This window comes from Nelumbo nucifera, chromosome 4, assembly GCF_055504915.1.
Source record: "Nelumbo nucifera cultivar China Antique chromosome 4, China Antique-T2T, whole genome shotgun sequence".
NCBI classification, from domain to species: domain Eukaryota; kingdom Viridiplantae; phylum Streptophyta; class Magnoliopsida; order Proteales; family Nelumbonaceae; genus Nelumbo; species Nelumbo nucifera.
Genome location: NC_142652.1, coordinates 94,626,224 through 94,645,171, shown reverse-complemented (window position 1 = coordinate 94,645,171; position 18,948 = coordinate 94,626,224). Strand labels below are relative to the sequence as shown.

At 38.3% G+C, this 18,948-nt stretch overlaps 1 protein-coding gene across 1 annotated transcript; it reads left to right on the top strand.

The window, feature by feature from the left end:
• Positions 1-316: 316 nt before the first annotated feature.
• On the top strand, positions 317-7,546 carry LOC104610128 (D-glycerate 3-kinase, chloroplastic-like). Its single transcript, XM_088902731.1, is given in 13 exon segments — positions 317-545; positions 1,601-1,790; positions 1,792-1,972; positions 2,080-2,159; positions 2,261-2,312; positions 2,393-2,434; positions 2,618-2,631; positions 2,868-2,899; positions 2,992-3,060; positions 3,360-3,433; positions 3,666-4,030; positions 7,130-7,204; positions 7,305-7,546. Coding segments are annotated over 8 exon segments (528 nt in total). The 5' UTR covers positions 317-545; positions 1,601-1,686; the 3' UTR covers positions 3,015-3,060; positions 3,360-3,433; positions 3,666-4,030; positions 7,130-7,204; positions 7,305-7,546.
• Positions 7,547-18,948: the final 11,402 nt, after the last annotated feature.

Below are 18,948 nucleotides of genomic sequence, written 5' to 3'. Positions count from 1 at the left end.
ACTATCAACCCGTCAATTCCTTTAATCATTTTGGACGTTTTTTATTTTTAATTGTTTTTTAATTTTTGTTTTTATAATGAGCCGTTCATTCGAATCAGACGCTTGAATCGTCACCTAGAAACTGATGGTTATAATGGTTCCATTTCTAGATCGTTTTTTAAAACAATGGTTGAACACTGACCAAAAACCGGTGGAGAAAACAGTTATGCTTCGGGTCAGTTTTTAAAACATTGATTAAACTTCAATTCATTTATAAAAAAATAAATCTTATTTTTTAATATAAAAAGGAAAAACCTAAAACTCTAAACCCGCCCAAACCCATACACTAAAATTTCATTCTACTTCCCGCGTTGTGCTTTCTGCTTCTCCCTCTCTCGCTCACTCTTCTTCTCTCTTTCCCTCCTACTTCACCCGCGTCGTTCTTTCTTCTCTCTTTCCCAAAATGCTGTAAATCATTTTGGGGCTGCTTCAAACCCACTCCTCCTCCCCTGTAAGTCATTTTGGGGCTGCTTCAACCTCATTTTCTAATTACGATTCGAGTCCAGGTATTTTTTATTTATTTTTTTATATTTCCTCTTTGTTTTGCATGGAAAATATTCTATTGGAAATATTCATCAAACCTAGAAATTTCTACTGATTATCTATTGGAAAATCTTCTAGTGGAAAATCTTTTATTTTTTTATTTTTCCTCTGTTTTTATTTCTGCTGATTCATCAAACCTAGAAATTAGTGGTGTGCATATGTACATTTATGTTTCTGCGTATTTTTTTGGGAGCTTCTCTTTTTTGCTTGTGGGAGAATGTTGCTTTAGGAAGCATTGCTCTTGGTAAGGGAGCTTCTCTTTTTGCTTAATTGATGCTGCAGTCGATCTTGGAGTAGAAGACTGTTTACCTTGCGGGAGTGGAATGCAAAATGAATTTTGTTTCTCCTCGATTCCCAGAGATAAGAAAATAGAAACATTAACTCTATATAGCGGCCTTTCACAAATAGGTCTCCTGCCCAAACCCACAAGTCCATAGCCCCATGAAGGAAACTCGAAGACAGAAAAGTAAAAAAAAAATTATAATAGATTATCAGTTCTGAAGGAAACTAAAAGTTCTATAGATTTTATTGATAGGTCAGTTGCTTTAATCTAAGAGGGTCTTTTAACTGATCATTTTAACTAATTCCTTTGCATCTCTCTAATCCATTCATTCATTTAAATTTTAAATGTTTTCTTCCATCCACTCTGCCTTTTTTTGGTTGTTTTCTATTTTTCTTTATTGGGGTTCATGGAAATGGATTAGTTTGGTAACTTCTCCAAGTATTGTAACTTAATTACTTTGTATTTTTGAACTATGAGAAATAAATTACACTATGCATGAGAGCAGACATATTCCAGGAAGAGTTCGAGTGGTTATAATATATGCATTGCCAAATTTCTTTTTGTAGTACCCAAAAGAAAACTGTACTAAACTACTAATACGTTCTGAAGTTTTTTGCTGGTATCTGTTGTGCCTTTGTTTTATCTTACTTTGTAATACATGGAGTGTTTTGAGCTGAAGATTTTTTTTTTTCTTTAAACTCATTCTCTTTTCTGCTGTTTTTGTTTTTTTTCTAGCCCAAGGATGTTCACCGATGCAGGACAATTCCATATTTTTTGACACCATCATCAACAGCAGCCGGAGGCAGAGCTAATTAAATTCAATGTCTCATGCAACACCAACGGTTGTTTCCTCTGTGCAGGAACTTTATGAGTTTGCATGCTCAGGTCCTCTTGTAGAGAAACTGGGTCTGACCCCAAAAATAATTGCAGTGGTTAAAATGTGGGCTTTACCTCTGCAAATTATTTCAATTCAATGAACTTAACCTATCAATCCCTCAGAAAGCCAGATTTTATCACTTTTATATACTGGTGTTCTTCTGGTGTGAAGATCAAATTTTCCATCACAGGTCAATGTTCAAGGATGCAGAAGATATCCCTCCTTTAGTGGTATAGATATCCTTTTGGGCATATCGTTTTCCTTATTTCCTGATCACTGTCCATAAGTATGTCAATGCATAAGCAGCTCATATAGATAATTTCTGTTTGTGGTACAGATTGGTTTCGCTGCTCCACAAGGAAGTGGGAAGACTACACTTATTTCTACTCTAGATTATCTTTTATGATGCACTGGAAGGTTGGCTGCAAACTAGTGCAATATTTTATATAAAATTTCCTTTTTAGAGTGAAGACTATATGAAAAATATGGAGTTTCTGAGAGCTATAATTAAATCTTAGGAAATCTGCAACAATATCAATAGATGATTTCTATTTGACAGTTGAGGATCAGGTAATGATCATTTGTAGTTCATTTAAGTATTTTCCCCCTCTTCAACTCAAACTTTTGTTTCTGGTTTGATTTTATTGTAGGCTGAACTGCAAGAAGAAAATTCTGGAAATGCACTTTTAGAGGTAGCAACTGAAATTAATGCCTTCCGTTTGATATTTTAATTATTCTTCTCCTTAACTTGTTAAAAGTAGATATAAGGGACTTGTTCTTTCAATTTTTGTCAATTTCTGCCTTCATTACCTCCGGGGGAATGCTGGAAGCCATGACCTTCATCTCTCTGTTGAAACACTGATGGACCTATGCAGATTGACAAAAGAAGGTATGTATGTCTCAACAGTCTGCGTTACTGCCTTTGATGATTTTTAAGGCTCGGTTGGAAAGAGTGCAAATACAAATATATACTGTACAGTGCAAAATTGACACTGTACATATTTGTATTTGCACCCTTCCCAAACTAAGAAAGCACTGATTTATTCATGTTTCAAATAATGGAGTTTTCCTTTCTTCATAAAAACATGGTATCCTGTCTGTAACAATGGGTTGTAAACCATCCAGGTATGAAGATGAAGCTTTCACGTTACAACAAAGTAAGCAGAAAATTATCATTAGCCCTTTTTTTTTTTGAAGATTCTTTATGAGTTTAAGATTGTATATTGATAGGATATACATCTCTGTATAGTCTGCGTTTGGTGGAAGAGGTGACAGATCTGATCCTTCAACATGGCCAGAGGTTGAAGGGCCACTAGCAGTAAGATAGTGATTTTCAGTTTTTTGATTATTAAAGGTTATGTTTGGATAAGCTTCACATTTGAGTTTTGGGCTGTGGGAAACAAAAATGTGACAAAAAGTGTTTTAAGTGTTCGGTAAGTATGCCTTTAAAAAAAATAATCTAAACTAAAGTCCCAAAACACTTTTAAGCCCCAAAACACAAACCTTAGAATTGGGGCTTTAAAAAACACAACTCCTGAAGCTTATCCAATAGCAAGCTTACTGAATTAATAATTTTCCATTCTGTCTCATTATTGTTTTGCCCTTTGGATGGTTCAGCCTATTTTGTTTGAAGGTTGGTGCTTAGTTTTAAACCCCTTGAAATGGAAGTAATCAAGGCCATCGATCCACAGGTTTGGACTGGTCAATTTGTTTGTTTCAATTAAGGCCGAGTTTGGAGGAGTACAAATACAAATATATAGAGCGCAAAACCTTGTATTTTGTATTATTTTGTATGTATTTGCACTGCATATATTTGCATTTGTACTCCTTCCAAACTCAGCCTAATGTTTTATTTCTAAGGCTTTCTCATTTTGTATATAAGTTTGAAGATTTTGGATCTAAGATGGTTTTAGTTGTGTGCAGCTAGTGGTTGTTAACAAAAACCTTGAGGCTTATTATGATGCATGGGACAAGTTTGTTGAGTCATGGATGGTAATCAAGGTCAAGGATCCAAGTTGTGCCTATGAGTGGTGACTGCAAGTATATGTGTTATCCATGAAAATTAATACTGCAAGGTCTGAAAGCACCTCTCAAAGTTCAACTGCCACCACATACACGACACAGTTGGAGCAAGAGAACCAGCAATTTCGGGCAAAGGTGGACAATCTTCAATCAAACTTGCTGAACCTGAATTCACACGTGCTACATTTGCAATCCTTCATGGAGCGGATGGCACAATAATATGGCATGCCTATGCCTGATCCATTCCCACACTCAACACAGTTCAGGTATGGCTATCACAAAAAACTATAGACATTTCCTAGAAATTTATCTTGTTTCTTGTGGACCTAAGAAAACATTGAATTGTACAAACTACCAATTACATGCTAGAGAAGAGATTACTACTACTACTACTACTTAGAGGAGAATGAATGAAGCCTTTTAATGGAGCTCATGGGAAGAATTTTTTTTTCTTTTTATTTCTGTGAATGACTGCTTATAACCATATTATACTGCAAAATAAATAGACTATTATAAGGTAGAAGTTGAATCAAACATAAATCAGAATTTGCACTTAAATCAATTAATGCACTCCCATGCTTTTGTACCAATGCAAATGGAACCAAGCGAACATGATTTATCCAGATGGGGTGAGGAGAAAAACCAATAGAAATCCAGCATGAGATAACTAGGAAATTTTCCTAGGATTATCTATGTAAATAATTACGATGTGTTTTTGTTTTGATAAATAACATCAGTTCCATTAAAATAATGAATAGATACAAGAAGATCCCCTTAGAGGCGCGGGGAGCAGCCTCTCCAAACAGCAAATACACAAACTACAACAGAGAAAACATGAATGTTGAAATTAAAACAATAGTTACAACTGTGCCAGAACAATGTTTCCTTATTTATCCCTTGTTTTGCCAAGACATCAGCAAAAGCATTAGCTGATCTCCCAACCCATTGTACTGTTATAGACATATTTCTTGTCAGCCATTTGAATTTCTTTAACTCATTTTTGTTGCCCCAAGTTACATCCTCCGGATTATTTAACCAGTCCACCACTGTCTTAGAGTCTCCTTCAATCAGAAGCTGCTCCACGTCCACTTCTTTTGCAAGAAGTATTCTTTGTATTGCAGCTAGCAGTTCTGCCCGGATAGAGTTCTCAACTCCTAAAGGGCCAGAGTAGATTAAGACAACCTCTCCAGCCTCATTCCTCAGTACACCTCCCATCCCAGAGGGACCCAGGTTACCCTGGCTACTCCCATCAAAATTCAGCTTCAAAGAACCAAGAGGAGGGGGGACCCAGCTAGTCACTGCCCTTCCCTTGTAGGAGGAACAGCTTGCTACCAACTTCCAATCCTTCCAACAATCAGCAAAAGTAAAATGGTTAAATAATTCTAGAGTCTGTAACCAATGTAAAGACCTGGACAAAATGCAGTCCTTTAAGGTTTGACTGGTTCTTCCTTTTTCGTGGAAGATTCTAGCATTCCTTTCTTCCCATACTGTCCATAACAATGCTGCTCGTGAGCATCTCCACATTTTCCTTTTTTATGGGGCCAAGAGAAGAAAGAAGGGTTAAAGATTGTGCTTACTTCTGCTGGCATATCCCAACTAGACCCAAACAAAGATAGAAGCCAAGCCCAGACCTCTGCAGTGACACTACAACAAGATAAAAATAGATGATTACAATCCTCACCATGAGATCTGCAAAGAATGCACCAGTTTGGTGAAATAGATGATTACGATGTGTTTTTCTATATGCCATTATAATTTCAGAAAAGTACGGACAGGCCCAATGCAGATTTCTGATTTCCACGGCAGAGCTATAAACATTCAAAATGTCAAAAACCTTGGGCTGAACTGTCATTCTCCCTTATAATTTTCTTTGCTACTCTCTCTTTTATTTATTTGGTTTACAAATTGTCTCCTGTATTTCGGTTTTCTTCCTTTCTGTATTCATCATTTTGTGGCTGGATTCAAATAGTTTGGTAGGATTATCATATTTGTTTTTATTTTTCAAAAGTTCTATCACAGCTTTAGATTCAAATCTTATTTGCTATGAAGGTTTCTTTCTATCTAGCAGACCTCAAGTGAGCTAAGTAGTTTTCTAATAGTTATAGGCTTGTATCTAGCTCATTTCATAGTAAGAAGGTTGTTTTTCTTTTATATTTTTTTATTATTTTCCTCTTTTAAGAGAAAACTATTTCCTCGATATTCCCTTTTTTAATTATTTTATTACTGTTGTTTTATAGAGGCTTCAGCTGCATGCTAGATAGTGCCATGCATAAACAGTCAAACAACTCATCATATATTTTCCCTTACTCATGCTAGCTAGCAGGCGTATCCCTGCAGCCAAACACACCCTCACATTGACAATCTTGCTTAACTGTTTATATCTGTATACGGCGTCAAGTCAAGCCTTTCAGGTGGGTGGAGGACCAAGGTAGTCCCGGCCCCACTTATGTCTTAATCTCTGCCCTCTAATGGGGTCCTCCACCCAACAAATATATCTAAGAGAGAGAGAAAGAGAGAAAAGTCCACGCCACATTTCTACAAAAATCCCATAGTGTTTTTCCAGCTGCTTCTCATAATCTCATCTCACCTATCCAACCAAGAAAATACTACAAAAGAGACAAATTTGGGGAGGAATTTGAATATCTTCCGCCATTAACTGTCCCACTCAAGGAATTTGAATTTCCTTTTGTATTAAACAGTTTACATCAAACCAGTCTCACTCACAAAGCACCCTCGTTCAATAAACCAGTCCTAGGAAAACAAATACCCACCCTTCCCTTTCTTTCTCCAACATTCTTGGCCCACTTCTCCTCCCAAAATCTGTTCCAGATTCAGTTGGGGACTTGGGATGGATGGAAATGGGTCGGGTCAGGTCTCATTACCACAGTAATAGTGAACAAGCTTCACAACCCTACAAAGCATCAGTACCACAAGACATGTTTCTGTACGGGAATATTATGGTACCCAATATCATGAATTAAGTTGGATTGAGCTGTAAATTTTGCATTTCATGTTTTAGTGGAAGTGAGAACAACATTGATCCAGCAATTCAGAAAACCACTAGTTTCAGTGTTGGGATGCAACATCACTTCCAGCTTTGTATAGAATCTCACAGTTCTATGGTAGTTCACCAATCTGGGACCTAAAATCACAGTTTTGTCAATTGTGGAAATGCTCGCAGTTCTATGGTAGTTCACCAATCTGCTATTCTTGCTTTTTATCTGTGAATCATTATTTGGAGCAAAAAAACAGCATGATTTAATTGATGATCTCAACTATCTATTCTTACCCTCTTTATTTGAACCCTATGTTCATAATATTTAATTGATAATAATGTTTGAATACACAATGCTTTTTTTGTGTAGAGCCATGGGTCGGAAAACATTCCTTTTCCACTTAGAGATTTTGATTCCCTTCATGCAGGTCCATCATCAAACCTAGTAAGATAAGCCAAATTTAATTTCATATCAACCAAGAAAAATTATGTTTATACTTTCACATCTTTTAGCGAAAATATAATATAATTGTTGTCTTTTGCAGGAGATTGAACTAGCATCTGGTAGAGGGTCCTCTTGTGCATATGTAATAAGTAGGGAGGATAATGCTAATGCAAAGGGGAAGTCCCTTCATTTTGGATGTTATTTTATCTTTTTTGTATATATATATATATATATATATATATATTTTGTTTAAACATAAATGCTTAATTGTAAGTATTAAAGTTTTTTATAATATTTTAATATATGTTTATATTGTCAAATAGGAGGTTATATGGATAAATGTGATTAATCAGGTGTAAAGCAGGTGATTTAAAGTAATTCGAATAACTTCAAAAATGAGGACGTTTACAAATGTCGCTAAACGTCGCCAAAGGTGTGATCTTTCATGACGTTTGCAAACATCACTGAAAATCACTACAAACGTTGTGGAAGCTTTTCCAGATTTGTATAGGTGCGACGATTGCGCAAATGTTTTGAGAAAGATATTGTGACGTTTATAGCAGTTTTGACGACGTTTGTCTAACGTCACCAAAACCCATATTTTTTTTGTAGTGTAGTGTGCCCTTGCGTTGCAGGGGCTATTGATAGAGGTGAGCAAGGAAAAAAAAAACAGAATCAAACTGAAGAAAGCGTATGAAACTAAACAAAAAATCTAGTTAATTGAATTTATCGGTTTGATATTTTTAAAAAATCGAAGGTATCAGTTTGGTTTTGATTAACCAACATAGAAAATCAACGGTTAATTGAACCGATAGGTATACATATTTATTTATATTTTATGTATATTATATATATATAATATATTTTCTATATATTATAAATTTATAATTATGCATTAAATATATTTATAATATATTATTTTATATATATTTATAGTTTTTATTATATTTATATTATTATTTTTATAATATATATTGTAAATATAAAAACTAATAGCCAACAAACCGAACCGGTTAACCAATTAGCCGATTAGTTTATATTATATTAACAATATAATATAATCATACCTATTAGCTATACCAGTACAATAAGATCAGTATATTCAAGGTAAAGCTATAAACAAATAAACAAAATAACAAAATAACAAAAGCAGGTTAGTGGGTTGAGAATATAAAATAAATGAATGAATACATTTGGCATGCATCATTCGATTAGTTTTAAATGGAATAGGAGGGAAGTTCACTAAGCAAAGATAAAATCAAAATAATAAAAAAGAAATAAATGTACTAAATTAAAGATAAAATCAGAATAACATAAATGAAATATATGTTAGCAACAACATAAAAACACTAACAGTAGAAGAGGAAAAGAATAGCAATAGAGAGATTTCACCCCAAGTACATAATGGCATCAACCGCATAGCATCTATCTATCATCTTCACTCTGCAACGCCAATATCTCAAATCTCAACTTTCAAGGCTTTTTGTTTTTTTCCTTTAATGGCCAGGCATCTTGGGTTTCTCTGGTTTTTTATTTTTTTATTTTCTTGTGGAACATGGTTTTGTTCCCAGTTTGACGAGATCTTCTATGGTGGATCTAGCTAGTGGAGTTGGCATCAACATAAATTTGAATGGAGTTGCCCATATCTGGAACGATGGGATTCCTCGATTAACAAACAAGACGAGTCATTTTGTGGGTCACGCCTTCTACCCATCTCCTCTCCGGTTCAAAAACTCCATTGATGGCACAGCTTTCTCTTTATCTACTTCTTTCGCATTTGCCATCGTCCCCAAGTATCTGAAGCTTGGTGGGCATGGCCTCGCTTTCATGATTTCTCTAATGAAAGAGCTCAAAGGAGAACTTCCGAGTCAGCACCTCAGAACCAAATCGAACGAATGAGATCAAAGGATCGGAACTCAAATCCGACGAAAGAGTTCAATGTTAGCATGCCAGGAACTTCTCCAACCATGTTTTCACTATGGAATTTAACACAGTTTGATCAAGACTTCGAGTTCGACATCAACGACAATCATGTCAAGATCAACATCAATGACTTGAAGTCGAATGCGTCTGTTACCGTCGCTTATTATACCGATACCTCATCAAAGGAAGATCTCAATCTCAAAGGTGGCAAGATGATTCGGGTGTAGGTAGATTATGATTCAGTTAGTTTACGTTCCTTTTCTTTTGCTCTGAAAAAGGACTATAACAAGGCCTAAAAGTGTTGTTGCTCGAGTGTGGGCAATTCCAATATTTTAAGATATTTTTAATGACGCGCTGACGATTAGTTAGGGGCAACTTTGTAATTTACAGATTTTCTGTCTACTTCAGTAACGGAAGGGGAGGATTTTGTTGAGTTATTTAAAGGTTTAGGGGAGGTTTTTGTTAAAACGAAACTAAAGGGGAGGTTTTATGATTGTCAGAAACTTCAAGGGAGGTTTTTGTATTTTACCCTAAAAATAATGTAATTATTTTAATTAATTACTGTTAATTACAGTTTAAAAATAATTTGATTGCAGCTTAAAAATAAATAACGTGAATTATAATACTGTTAATTAATACTATCTTAAAAAAATATTATGTTAATTAATTAATACTGTTCTTTTTTAAAAATACTGTAATTATGAAAAATACTATTAATTAATAATACTGTTAATTACAGTTTAAAAATAATTTCATTACATCTTAAAAATAAATACTGTGAATTATAATTACTGTTAATTAGTATCATCTTAAATTATTATGTTAATTAATTAATACTGTTATTTTGTAAAAATACTGTAATTATGAAAAATACTATTAGTTAATAATACTGTTTTTCAATAAATACTGTAATTATTATATTACTTTTTTTATTTAAAATACATTGATTTCTGTAATTTATATTGTTAATTTCTTGGCTGAAACTAATTCAATATAATTTTCTGATAGTTATGTGTAATTTTATGCTATTTATAGCTTAAATTATAATTACTGTTAATTACAGTTTTTTGATAATTATTTAATTAAACATAAATACTGTGAATTATATTATATTACTGTTAATTAACACTATCTTACATTTTTATGTTATTCAACAAATACTGTAATTATTAATTTCTAGTAATAATTACGTGGACATTTCCATTGATGTTTTTTACTTTTCTTCTTAGAAATGCTTTTTTCGTGGAAGAGGAACGATCTCTTTCTTAGTAGTATTAATTAACAGTAATTAATGTATTTTGGAAATCCAGACGACTACCACTTTTGATGTAGGATTAAATGGCACGGAAGACTTTTGGGAAGTCCAAACGACTACCACTTTTGATTGGTGACAGCTGCATATTATCTAGATTTGAAAAAAACGAAAATTCAAAAATTTGAGAAATTAGAAAAGAGGTGGGGGAGAACAGAGAGATGTGCTGACATGGCACATCCAATATATATATAGATAGATAGATAACAAAGTGCCCGTGCATTGCAGGGGCTAACAATCAGATATTAATTCGAGATCATAAAGTCACCGATGTTTGTGTCTTTCAAAAGCCTACTGGTTCAAAGTAATATTAGTAGAAAGTAAATAACCAAAAGCAATTAAAAATGCATTCTCCTTGTTCAGCTCTTCCATTTTTGCAAGTTTGTTCCCCAATTTTGAGTTCTGTTTAATTGATAATTCCAACTGACTTATAAGCAACGCATCCTTCTTTCACTCACTATCAATAGATGACTTAGCCTTCGCATTCAACCTCTGAATTCAATAACTCCAAACTCTTTTGAAGCTTTGAAATTTCAATTGAGTGGGCTTCTTCATTAAATACCTGTCTCCCAAAAAGCTTCGATTAATAGGCTTTTTGTAGAATACATATTAAGGTACCAGCAAATGAGACAAATAACATAGAGAAAAAAGGAAAATGGGAAATTAGTATCCCATTAATTCATTGTTCTATTAGCAGTAGACCTCTTCGTGGGCCGGGCCGGGCTCGGTCTGAGCTTTTATTCTTCATTAATTGAAATACGTTAGGCCCGAGCCCGAGCCTGGCCCGACCAATGGGCCTATAACATGGGCCCGAGCCCGGCCCTGATAAAAAGCCCGAAGCCCGACCTAATAAAAAAAATTAGAAATTTTCCCTGTTCCGGCCATCTATTACTGTTCATGGTGCTATCAAGCGTTTCACTTACATTCTCATTCTGGTTTTCACTGTTATCGTGGAGGTTTGGGGCCACCAGCTCTTCAGTGAAAGAGCTCTTTAGTTCTCTTCCCGTAAACTTCCTCAAGGCTTCCATTAATGCAGCATCTCGAGCTTCAATCCAAGCTCGCTCCTTAGCCCAGAACTTCTGTTCTCTATCCAACCGGGCTGCCTCCTGCCTCCTCCATTCTTCCTCCCTGGACATCCTCTCTTGTTCCTTATGTTCTAAGGTCTTCAGCATTTTCTCCAGCCAGGCCTCTTGCGTCTCCATTAACTTCCTCATTTGCGAGTCCACGAACTCTCTAATCTTCGACTTCTAGCTCCGCCGACCCCTCTTAAATCCTTGGCAGTCTTTCGACATCATCATCATCATCATCATCATCTTCTTCTTCTCCTTCCAGTCGTTTCCCGTGTAGGCAATGACATTGAGATCATTGCCGTTGTCTTCCGACGACGAAGAATCCAATTAAGAGGAATTCGATAGGCTGAGGCTCTCACTGAACTTTTGAGCTTGCAAAGCTTCCTCGGTACTGTTATTTGTGGTTCGAAATCGAGGACTGGTTTCAACAACTTGGGTTTTGACAGTAATCACTGATCAGTTCGCGTTAGAGAGAGAGAGAGAGAGAACTCACTGTCGCCACCTCACTGTGGAGTGTGAAGGATGTGGAGAATCTAGAGATTGGAGAAGAAGGGAAAAAGGCAAAGAGGTAAAAAAAAGAGGGGGGTATTCGACTAGGGTTTTAGGTCAGGCCGGGCTGAGCTATTTTGGCAAATCCCGAGCCCGACTCAAATTTATTACGGGCTGGGCTTTTTGGCCCAAGGTTAAGCCCGCGGGCCCATATACCTGTTCAAGCCTGTCCAGGGGCCGGGCCAGGCCGGGCCACCCGACCCATTTACAGGTCTAATTAGCAGTGGCGATCACTAGTTCGATAGTTGAACAATTGGATTTGTTGTTTTTTTTTTGTAAATTTTTTAGACTACCCTTGTATTTTAGCTAATTGATTAAGTGTAATTTTACTATTTGAAAATTGACTAACACTACTCTTACTATTTCTTACAATTGACCAATACTTTCTTTATCCTTAACTAACTGTTATAACTTTAAAAGCATCCAATTTACCCTTTTTATAACCCTGTTCGAACTCTATTCGAACCCAATTTATCGGAAAACAGTACTTCTCTGGCATTTGGAACCCTATTCGAACCCAATTTACCGGAAAACATCCTGGCATTTGGAACCCAATTCGAACCCAATTTACCGGAAAACAGTAATTGGCATTTGGAGCTGTAGCGGCAATTACAGATATCCTCCCACGCTCGGAAGATCTTCGTCTTATAGAGGTTGTTCCCCGATGACGAGAGCCAGAATCTGGCCCCGAGCTCGTATGTCCACTCGGCACCGAACCGACCAGAATCCCGCCCATCACTAGCACATCTCTTCAACTTTATCCGGCGTGGCGAAGACCGGCAGCGACCTTGACGGCGGGGTCTTCAGGTGCCATCTAAACAGTGTTTTTTTCCTTTTTTTTCTCTCCACCACCATCCTGAAAGGCTCGTTCGTACATGGGGAAAGGAGAGGTAACAGCCATTCTTCCCACGCTTGGCAGATCTCCGTCTTAAAGAGGTTGTTCCCCGATGACGAGGAGTCAGAATTTAGCCCGACCTCGTACGTCCACCCGGCACTGAACCGATCAGAATCTCCAGATGCCATTTCAATAGTGTTTTTTTACCTGTTTTTTCTCTCCACGACCATCCCTGAGAGGCCTGTTCGTACATGGAGAAAGGAGAGGTAGCAGCCATTTCTCCGGCGACGATTAGTCGGGTCTGATTTACTGCAGTCGTTTCTTCCATTCTCCCACATAGCCTGAATCTCCACCCCCCACACAAACACCACCGATGATTTTGAAAGATCAAGGTCGTTCGGTTGTTTCTTCCATTCCTAGAGGCAGACTTAGTTTTCCGGTGGCCAATTTTACATGGAAGCTCCAGTTGTTTCTTCCACGATGCTCATCGGCCAGTTGCCAACATTTATGTTGGTTGTCCACCGGGATGGAGAACAGAGGACAGAGGATCTGATATTACATCGGACCCTGAAACCCCTGCAACAACCAAACACAGGTCCTCTGTCCTCAGTTTTCCATTGCCGGGGGGGGGGGGGTGGCTTGTATTGCACTTGTTAGATTCAGCGTTGCGTCCGATAGAGTGAAACAATGTAGGTTGCATCCAGACCTCCGCATGTCACTGGTGCTGTCTGAGGTGTCTGAAGTGAATAACTTAGCCTTTTCAAGCATGCAGTTCAGCGGCTCCGTGATGGACTGATAGGCCATAACAATCTCCATTATCTGTTGTGTTAGAAGATTGACTGTAACTTCTGGTCCCCTGTTTTCCGGGAATCCTAGAAATTCCCAATCCCCTCGATGTTGACTCCGCACTGATCTGATACTCCCGTGCCCCAGATGCATTCCTTTCCCCCTTCTCCAACGTTTATTGATTCCACCAAGTTTCACCCGCTGGTAGCGATGAAAACCCCTTCGGCCTTGGTTGTTGGTTGTGGGAAACAACATTTCCACGAAAACACATTCTTTCTAGAATTTTGCACTCAACAAACCATAGTACATAATGTTGCACGCCTGCAATATCAAGTGCAACTCAAAGTCAAACACGCACCATTTTGCAAGTGCAACTCAAAATCAGATTTAGAATTTGCAATTGCTTAGTTACGAAGGGAACGATTCAACAAGCAGTGGTAACACATTTTTATAAAGCAACTGAAGGGGTAGTGCGCTTGTACAAGACAGAGAAGAGATATGGCCCCTTGGATGAAACTAGGTAAATCAATTACAGGTAGGTCAAAAACATGTACTTCTAATTTAGATCATACATTGCTATATAGAAGTTGATAGCAATATCCAAGGAGAAAGATCATACTCATATGTTACCAAGGGATATCATCTGTAGATAAGAGAGGTAGTCGAGCTCCTTTATATACGATAGGCTATTCTACCTACCGAGCTAGGAACTAGGAAAGAGTAAGATAACCATTAGACTCATTCTTTATCAAAGATATCCAACGCCGGGAAATCAACCGATTCAATAAATGATAGAGAGATTTGAGGACAATTTCCCTCGTGCGAAAAGTAATGAAACCTGCGATGGCTACTAAATAACCTCATTTGACTTTCTCAATAATAAAGCCTATGACCTTTGTATTCGTTCGCCAAATCTTCTTCAGTTCCATCCAAGCTCGGTTTTGTCTAAATCTTCGTGGAACAAGAAGACTCGGTTTACCAGCCACTACATCTGTGGATACCACCAAATCATTAAACCTTGCGACTGCTCGCTCTTTGATCAGTTCACCGGCCACTAGATCGACGAAGAATCTCTCCAAAGTCTGCTTTTTGATCAGTGATTCACCAGCCTCTACATCCAGGGATCCCACTTTATTCTCAAACCAGGTGGCTCGGTTGATTGGTGAAAAATTTTGTGGAAATTGTTGTGATTTTATTATGCAAGGTACATCCTATATATACAAGTAGGAGATTCAGTTTCAGTAGGAATCGATTTTCCAAATACATCTAGGAATACCAGATACACATGCATGCAAGAAGGTTCCCAACGAAGGTTGCGTTTTGGTATGAAGGTTACATGGAGATTCGGTTTCCCAATACTCCCCTTCAAATTGGCGCATGTAGATTCCAAATGCCCATGCCAAGGAAATATGCGAATTTCTCTTTTCCCAGAGCATTCGTCAAGATATCAGCCAACTGTTATGTGGTTCGAACATGACAAGTAACAATGTTCCCACGTCGTAGCTCATCGCGAACAAAATGATAGTCGATCTCAATATGCTTTGTCCACTCGTGGAACATTGGATTCGCAGCTATGTGCAAAGTTGCCTGATTGTCACAATACAATCGTGCAGGTTCATCATGCGCCACCCCAAAGGACAAAAGAAGTTTCTTCATCCACTTCAGCTCATAGTTTGTCGCAGCCATCGAACGATATTCGGCTTCTGCAGAGGAGTGCGACACAGTATGTTGTTTTTTCGTTTTCCAAGAAACCGGTGACTGCCCTACCATAACAAAATAGCTAGTCAATGGGCAGTTTGCCCAATCAGAGTTGCAATAGGCATATAGACGTAGATCGCTATCAGAACGGAACAATAGACCTTGTCCTGGATATCCTTTCATATAACGCACTATGCGCAGAGCTGCATCCTAATGTTCTTGTCGTAGACTTTGCTTGAATTGAGATAGGATATGAACATAATAACACAGCTCAGGTCGTGTAATGGTCAAGTAGATCAACCGTCCCACTAATTGTCGATACCGATTCGGATTCTCCATAAGAGTGCCCTTTGCCAGCGCAAGATGATGATTCTATTCAATGGGCATAGATGTTGGTTTGGCTCCCAAGAGTCCACATTCCGAGATGATGTTTAGGGCATACTTTCGTTGCAACAAAAATATTCCCTCAGGGCCACGAGCTACTTCAATCCCTAGGAAATATTTGAGTGGGCCCAGGTCTTTCATATGGAAGCACCGATGGAGATACTTTTTGAAATTTACAATGGTCGCAGTATCATTTCCCTCAATAATCAGGTCATCAACATATATCAGCACGTGCAAACGAACATTGTGTTTGCAATAGGTGAACAAAGAGTAGTCAGGATACGATTGAACAAACCCAAACTGTATCAAGGCCGTTGTTAACTTCGAGAACCAACATTTGGGAGCTTGACGCAGTCCATAGAGAGATTTCTTCAGTTTGCACACTTTTGTTCAATCCTTAGATGTAAATCCTGGCGGCAACTGCATGTAGACTTCCTCATTCAAATCCCCATGTAAGAAAGCATTATGTACATCCATTTGATGCAACTCCTAGTTCCTAGCGGCTGCCACGGCTAAGAAGGTTCGGACTGTCGTCAGTTTGGCCACAGGAGCAAAAGTCTCATTGTGATCTAATCCTTCAACCTATCTATTCCCGAGGATAACTAGACGTGCCTTATACCGTTCAATCGTCCCATCTGAATTATATTTGATCTTATAAACCCATTTACTCCCTATGGCCTTTTTCTCGGGAGGTAGAGATTTCAATGTCCATGTACCATTATCCTCCAAAGCCTGGATTTTCTTCCTTATAGCTTCTCTCCATTTCTCACTTTTTACTGCCTTTGAAAAACTGGTAGGCTCGGCTCCCACAGTAATTGCAGCTAAGAAAGCTTGATGTCTAGCAGAGAAGTTAGTACATGTCACATAATTTGCTATGGGATAGGGAGTCGTACCTGAGGACTTTGATTTAGAGTTGGCTTGAGTGTGAATGGGGTCTTTCAGACATCGAGTAGTGTAGGTTACATAGGGCTTTAACAAAACAGACAGCGTGCGATGTCGATGTCCCCTGCCAAGTTGCTCTTCTGGTGCTGTTTGTGGTGCTGGATCCACACTAATTCTATCATCACCGCCATTAGCTTCCACTTCCTGCACATCCCCTCCATTGCCTTGCACCTCCTCTCTTCTATTAGTATTTTGAAAGTCCTCCCTATCATTTGCACAGATATCCTCTTCATCACTCCCCCTGTCTTTATTTCCTCTGTGGCTGTGAACAACATCATCATCAACTACAGCCGCAGTTGTCGGGCCAGGGTTGTCTTCAAGAGGTACTTCTAAATCACCGGCATATGGAAATGTGTTTCCATGGAAGACTATATCGCGGGAGACGAAATATTCACCGCTCTCAACATCATATATGCGCCAACCTTTCTTCCCGTAGGAATAGCCTAGAAAAACACATTTCCTACTCCTCGCTTCAAACTTATCCTTATCTCGAGGGCTCCAACAGGCATAGCAGAGACAGCCAAACACTCTTATTTGCTCGTATCGAGGTGTTGTCCCGAACAGTACCTCATACGGAGTCTTCCTGTCAAGTACGAAAGAAGGTGTCCTATTTATCAAGTATCCGGTGGTCAAGACACACTCTCCCCAAAAACGAATAGGCAAACCTGCTTGAAACCTCAATGCTCTCGCAACATTCAAAATATGCCTATGTTTTCTCTCCACTCGACCATTCTGTTGGGGCGTTCCAACACAGGAAGTTTGATGCAGAATGCCATGAATCTCAAAGTACGACTTCAAGATTTTAAACTCTATTCCATTATCATTTTGAACAGTTCTGACTTGCTTGCCAAATTGGCGTTCTGCCATGGCATAGAAATTCTCAACAATATGTGCTAGTTCACTTTTTTCAAGTAACAGGTAAACCCACACAACACGAGAATAATCATCAACAATGGTTAGAAAGTAAACGGCACCACAAGAAGCAGGTACTTTATAAGCACCCCATGTATCACAATGAATTAGAGAAAAACAATCATCAGTTTTATGTTTACTTTCAGGAAAAACTTCCCTAGTTTGTTTTGTTCTGTAACAAACATCACATGGCTTATCACTTTCAGGTCTACTGTTTAATTTATCTACCTTAGGAAGAGAAGATAATATCTATTTAGATGGATGCCCTAATCTGCGATGCCACAACTCCCATTCACTCATTCCACTTGTTCTATTTGCCCGAACCGGTGCCACTCCTCTAAATTGATAGACCCCATCACACTGCTCACCCGCTCTAATCAGAGTCATTGGGTCACGCACAGCTTGTTAGTAAAAATGACAGTACAATTTTATCTCTTGCAATAATTTAGCTACAGAAATAAGGGTGCAGTTCATTCTTGGTACGAAAAGCACATGATGTAAATAAATATTTCCACCCAAATGCAAAGTCCCTTCCTTCACTGCGGTAGTTTGCTTCCCATTAGGAAGTTCCACCGGACACGGTGTAATATTCCGAACTTCAATCAATAAATTAATTTCTCCAGTCATATGGTGCGATGCCCAGGAATCATTTATCCAATCAGTAGAATTTTCTTACCAAAAAGTTTTTCACTAGATTTATGTGAATTCATAATATTGAGAAGGGTTGTCCATTGATCTCCACTCAGCCTCGGAAACTCGCTGCGGTCATGATCATTTGTGGTTCCAACTTTTTGTCCTCCAGTCTCTCTTCCCGCTGCTTGGGCAGCGTTTGCCCAAACCACTTCGCCCGCGGCCTGCTCCTTTCCCGGTTGAGCATGGTCTATCTCCCCACCATTCTGGATATCTGATCACCTAGAAACAGTCCTTTGCTTCATGTCCGGATTTTCCACAGTGTGTATAGCTCACGCTTTTATCCTTTGTACGTGCAACAACTGCTTTTGCACCAGCATGTACTGCAAAACCCACAACATCACTTCGTTATTCTTTGCTCTTGGCTATACTTTGATGCCTTTCCTCTTGAATGACCATTGCATAAACATGGTTCAAATTCGGCAATGACTCTATGCTCAGAATATTCGAAACGCACGGTGCCATAAGTTGCGTCGTCAAGGCCCATCAAGAACTGATGTACCCTCTCTTCTTCTCGCTTCTTTTCAAGTATGGTCACAATTTTGCAGTTGTAACCGCTACAGCGACACGGAGGTATTGGATCATATTCTGCCAGCGCGTCCCACATGACCTTCAGCTTCCCGTAGTAAGCCATCACTGCTTG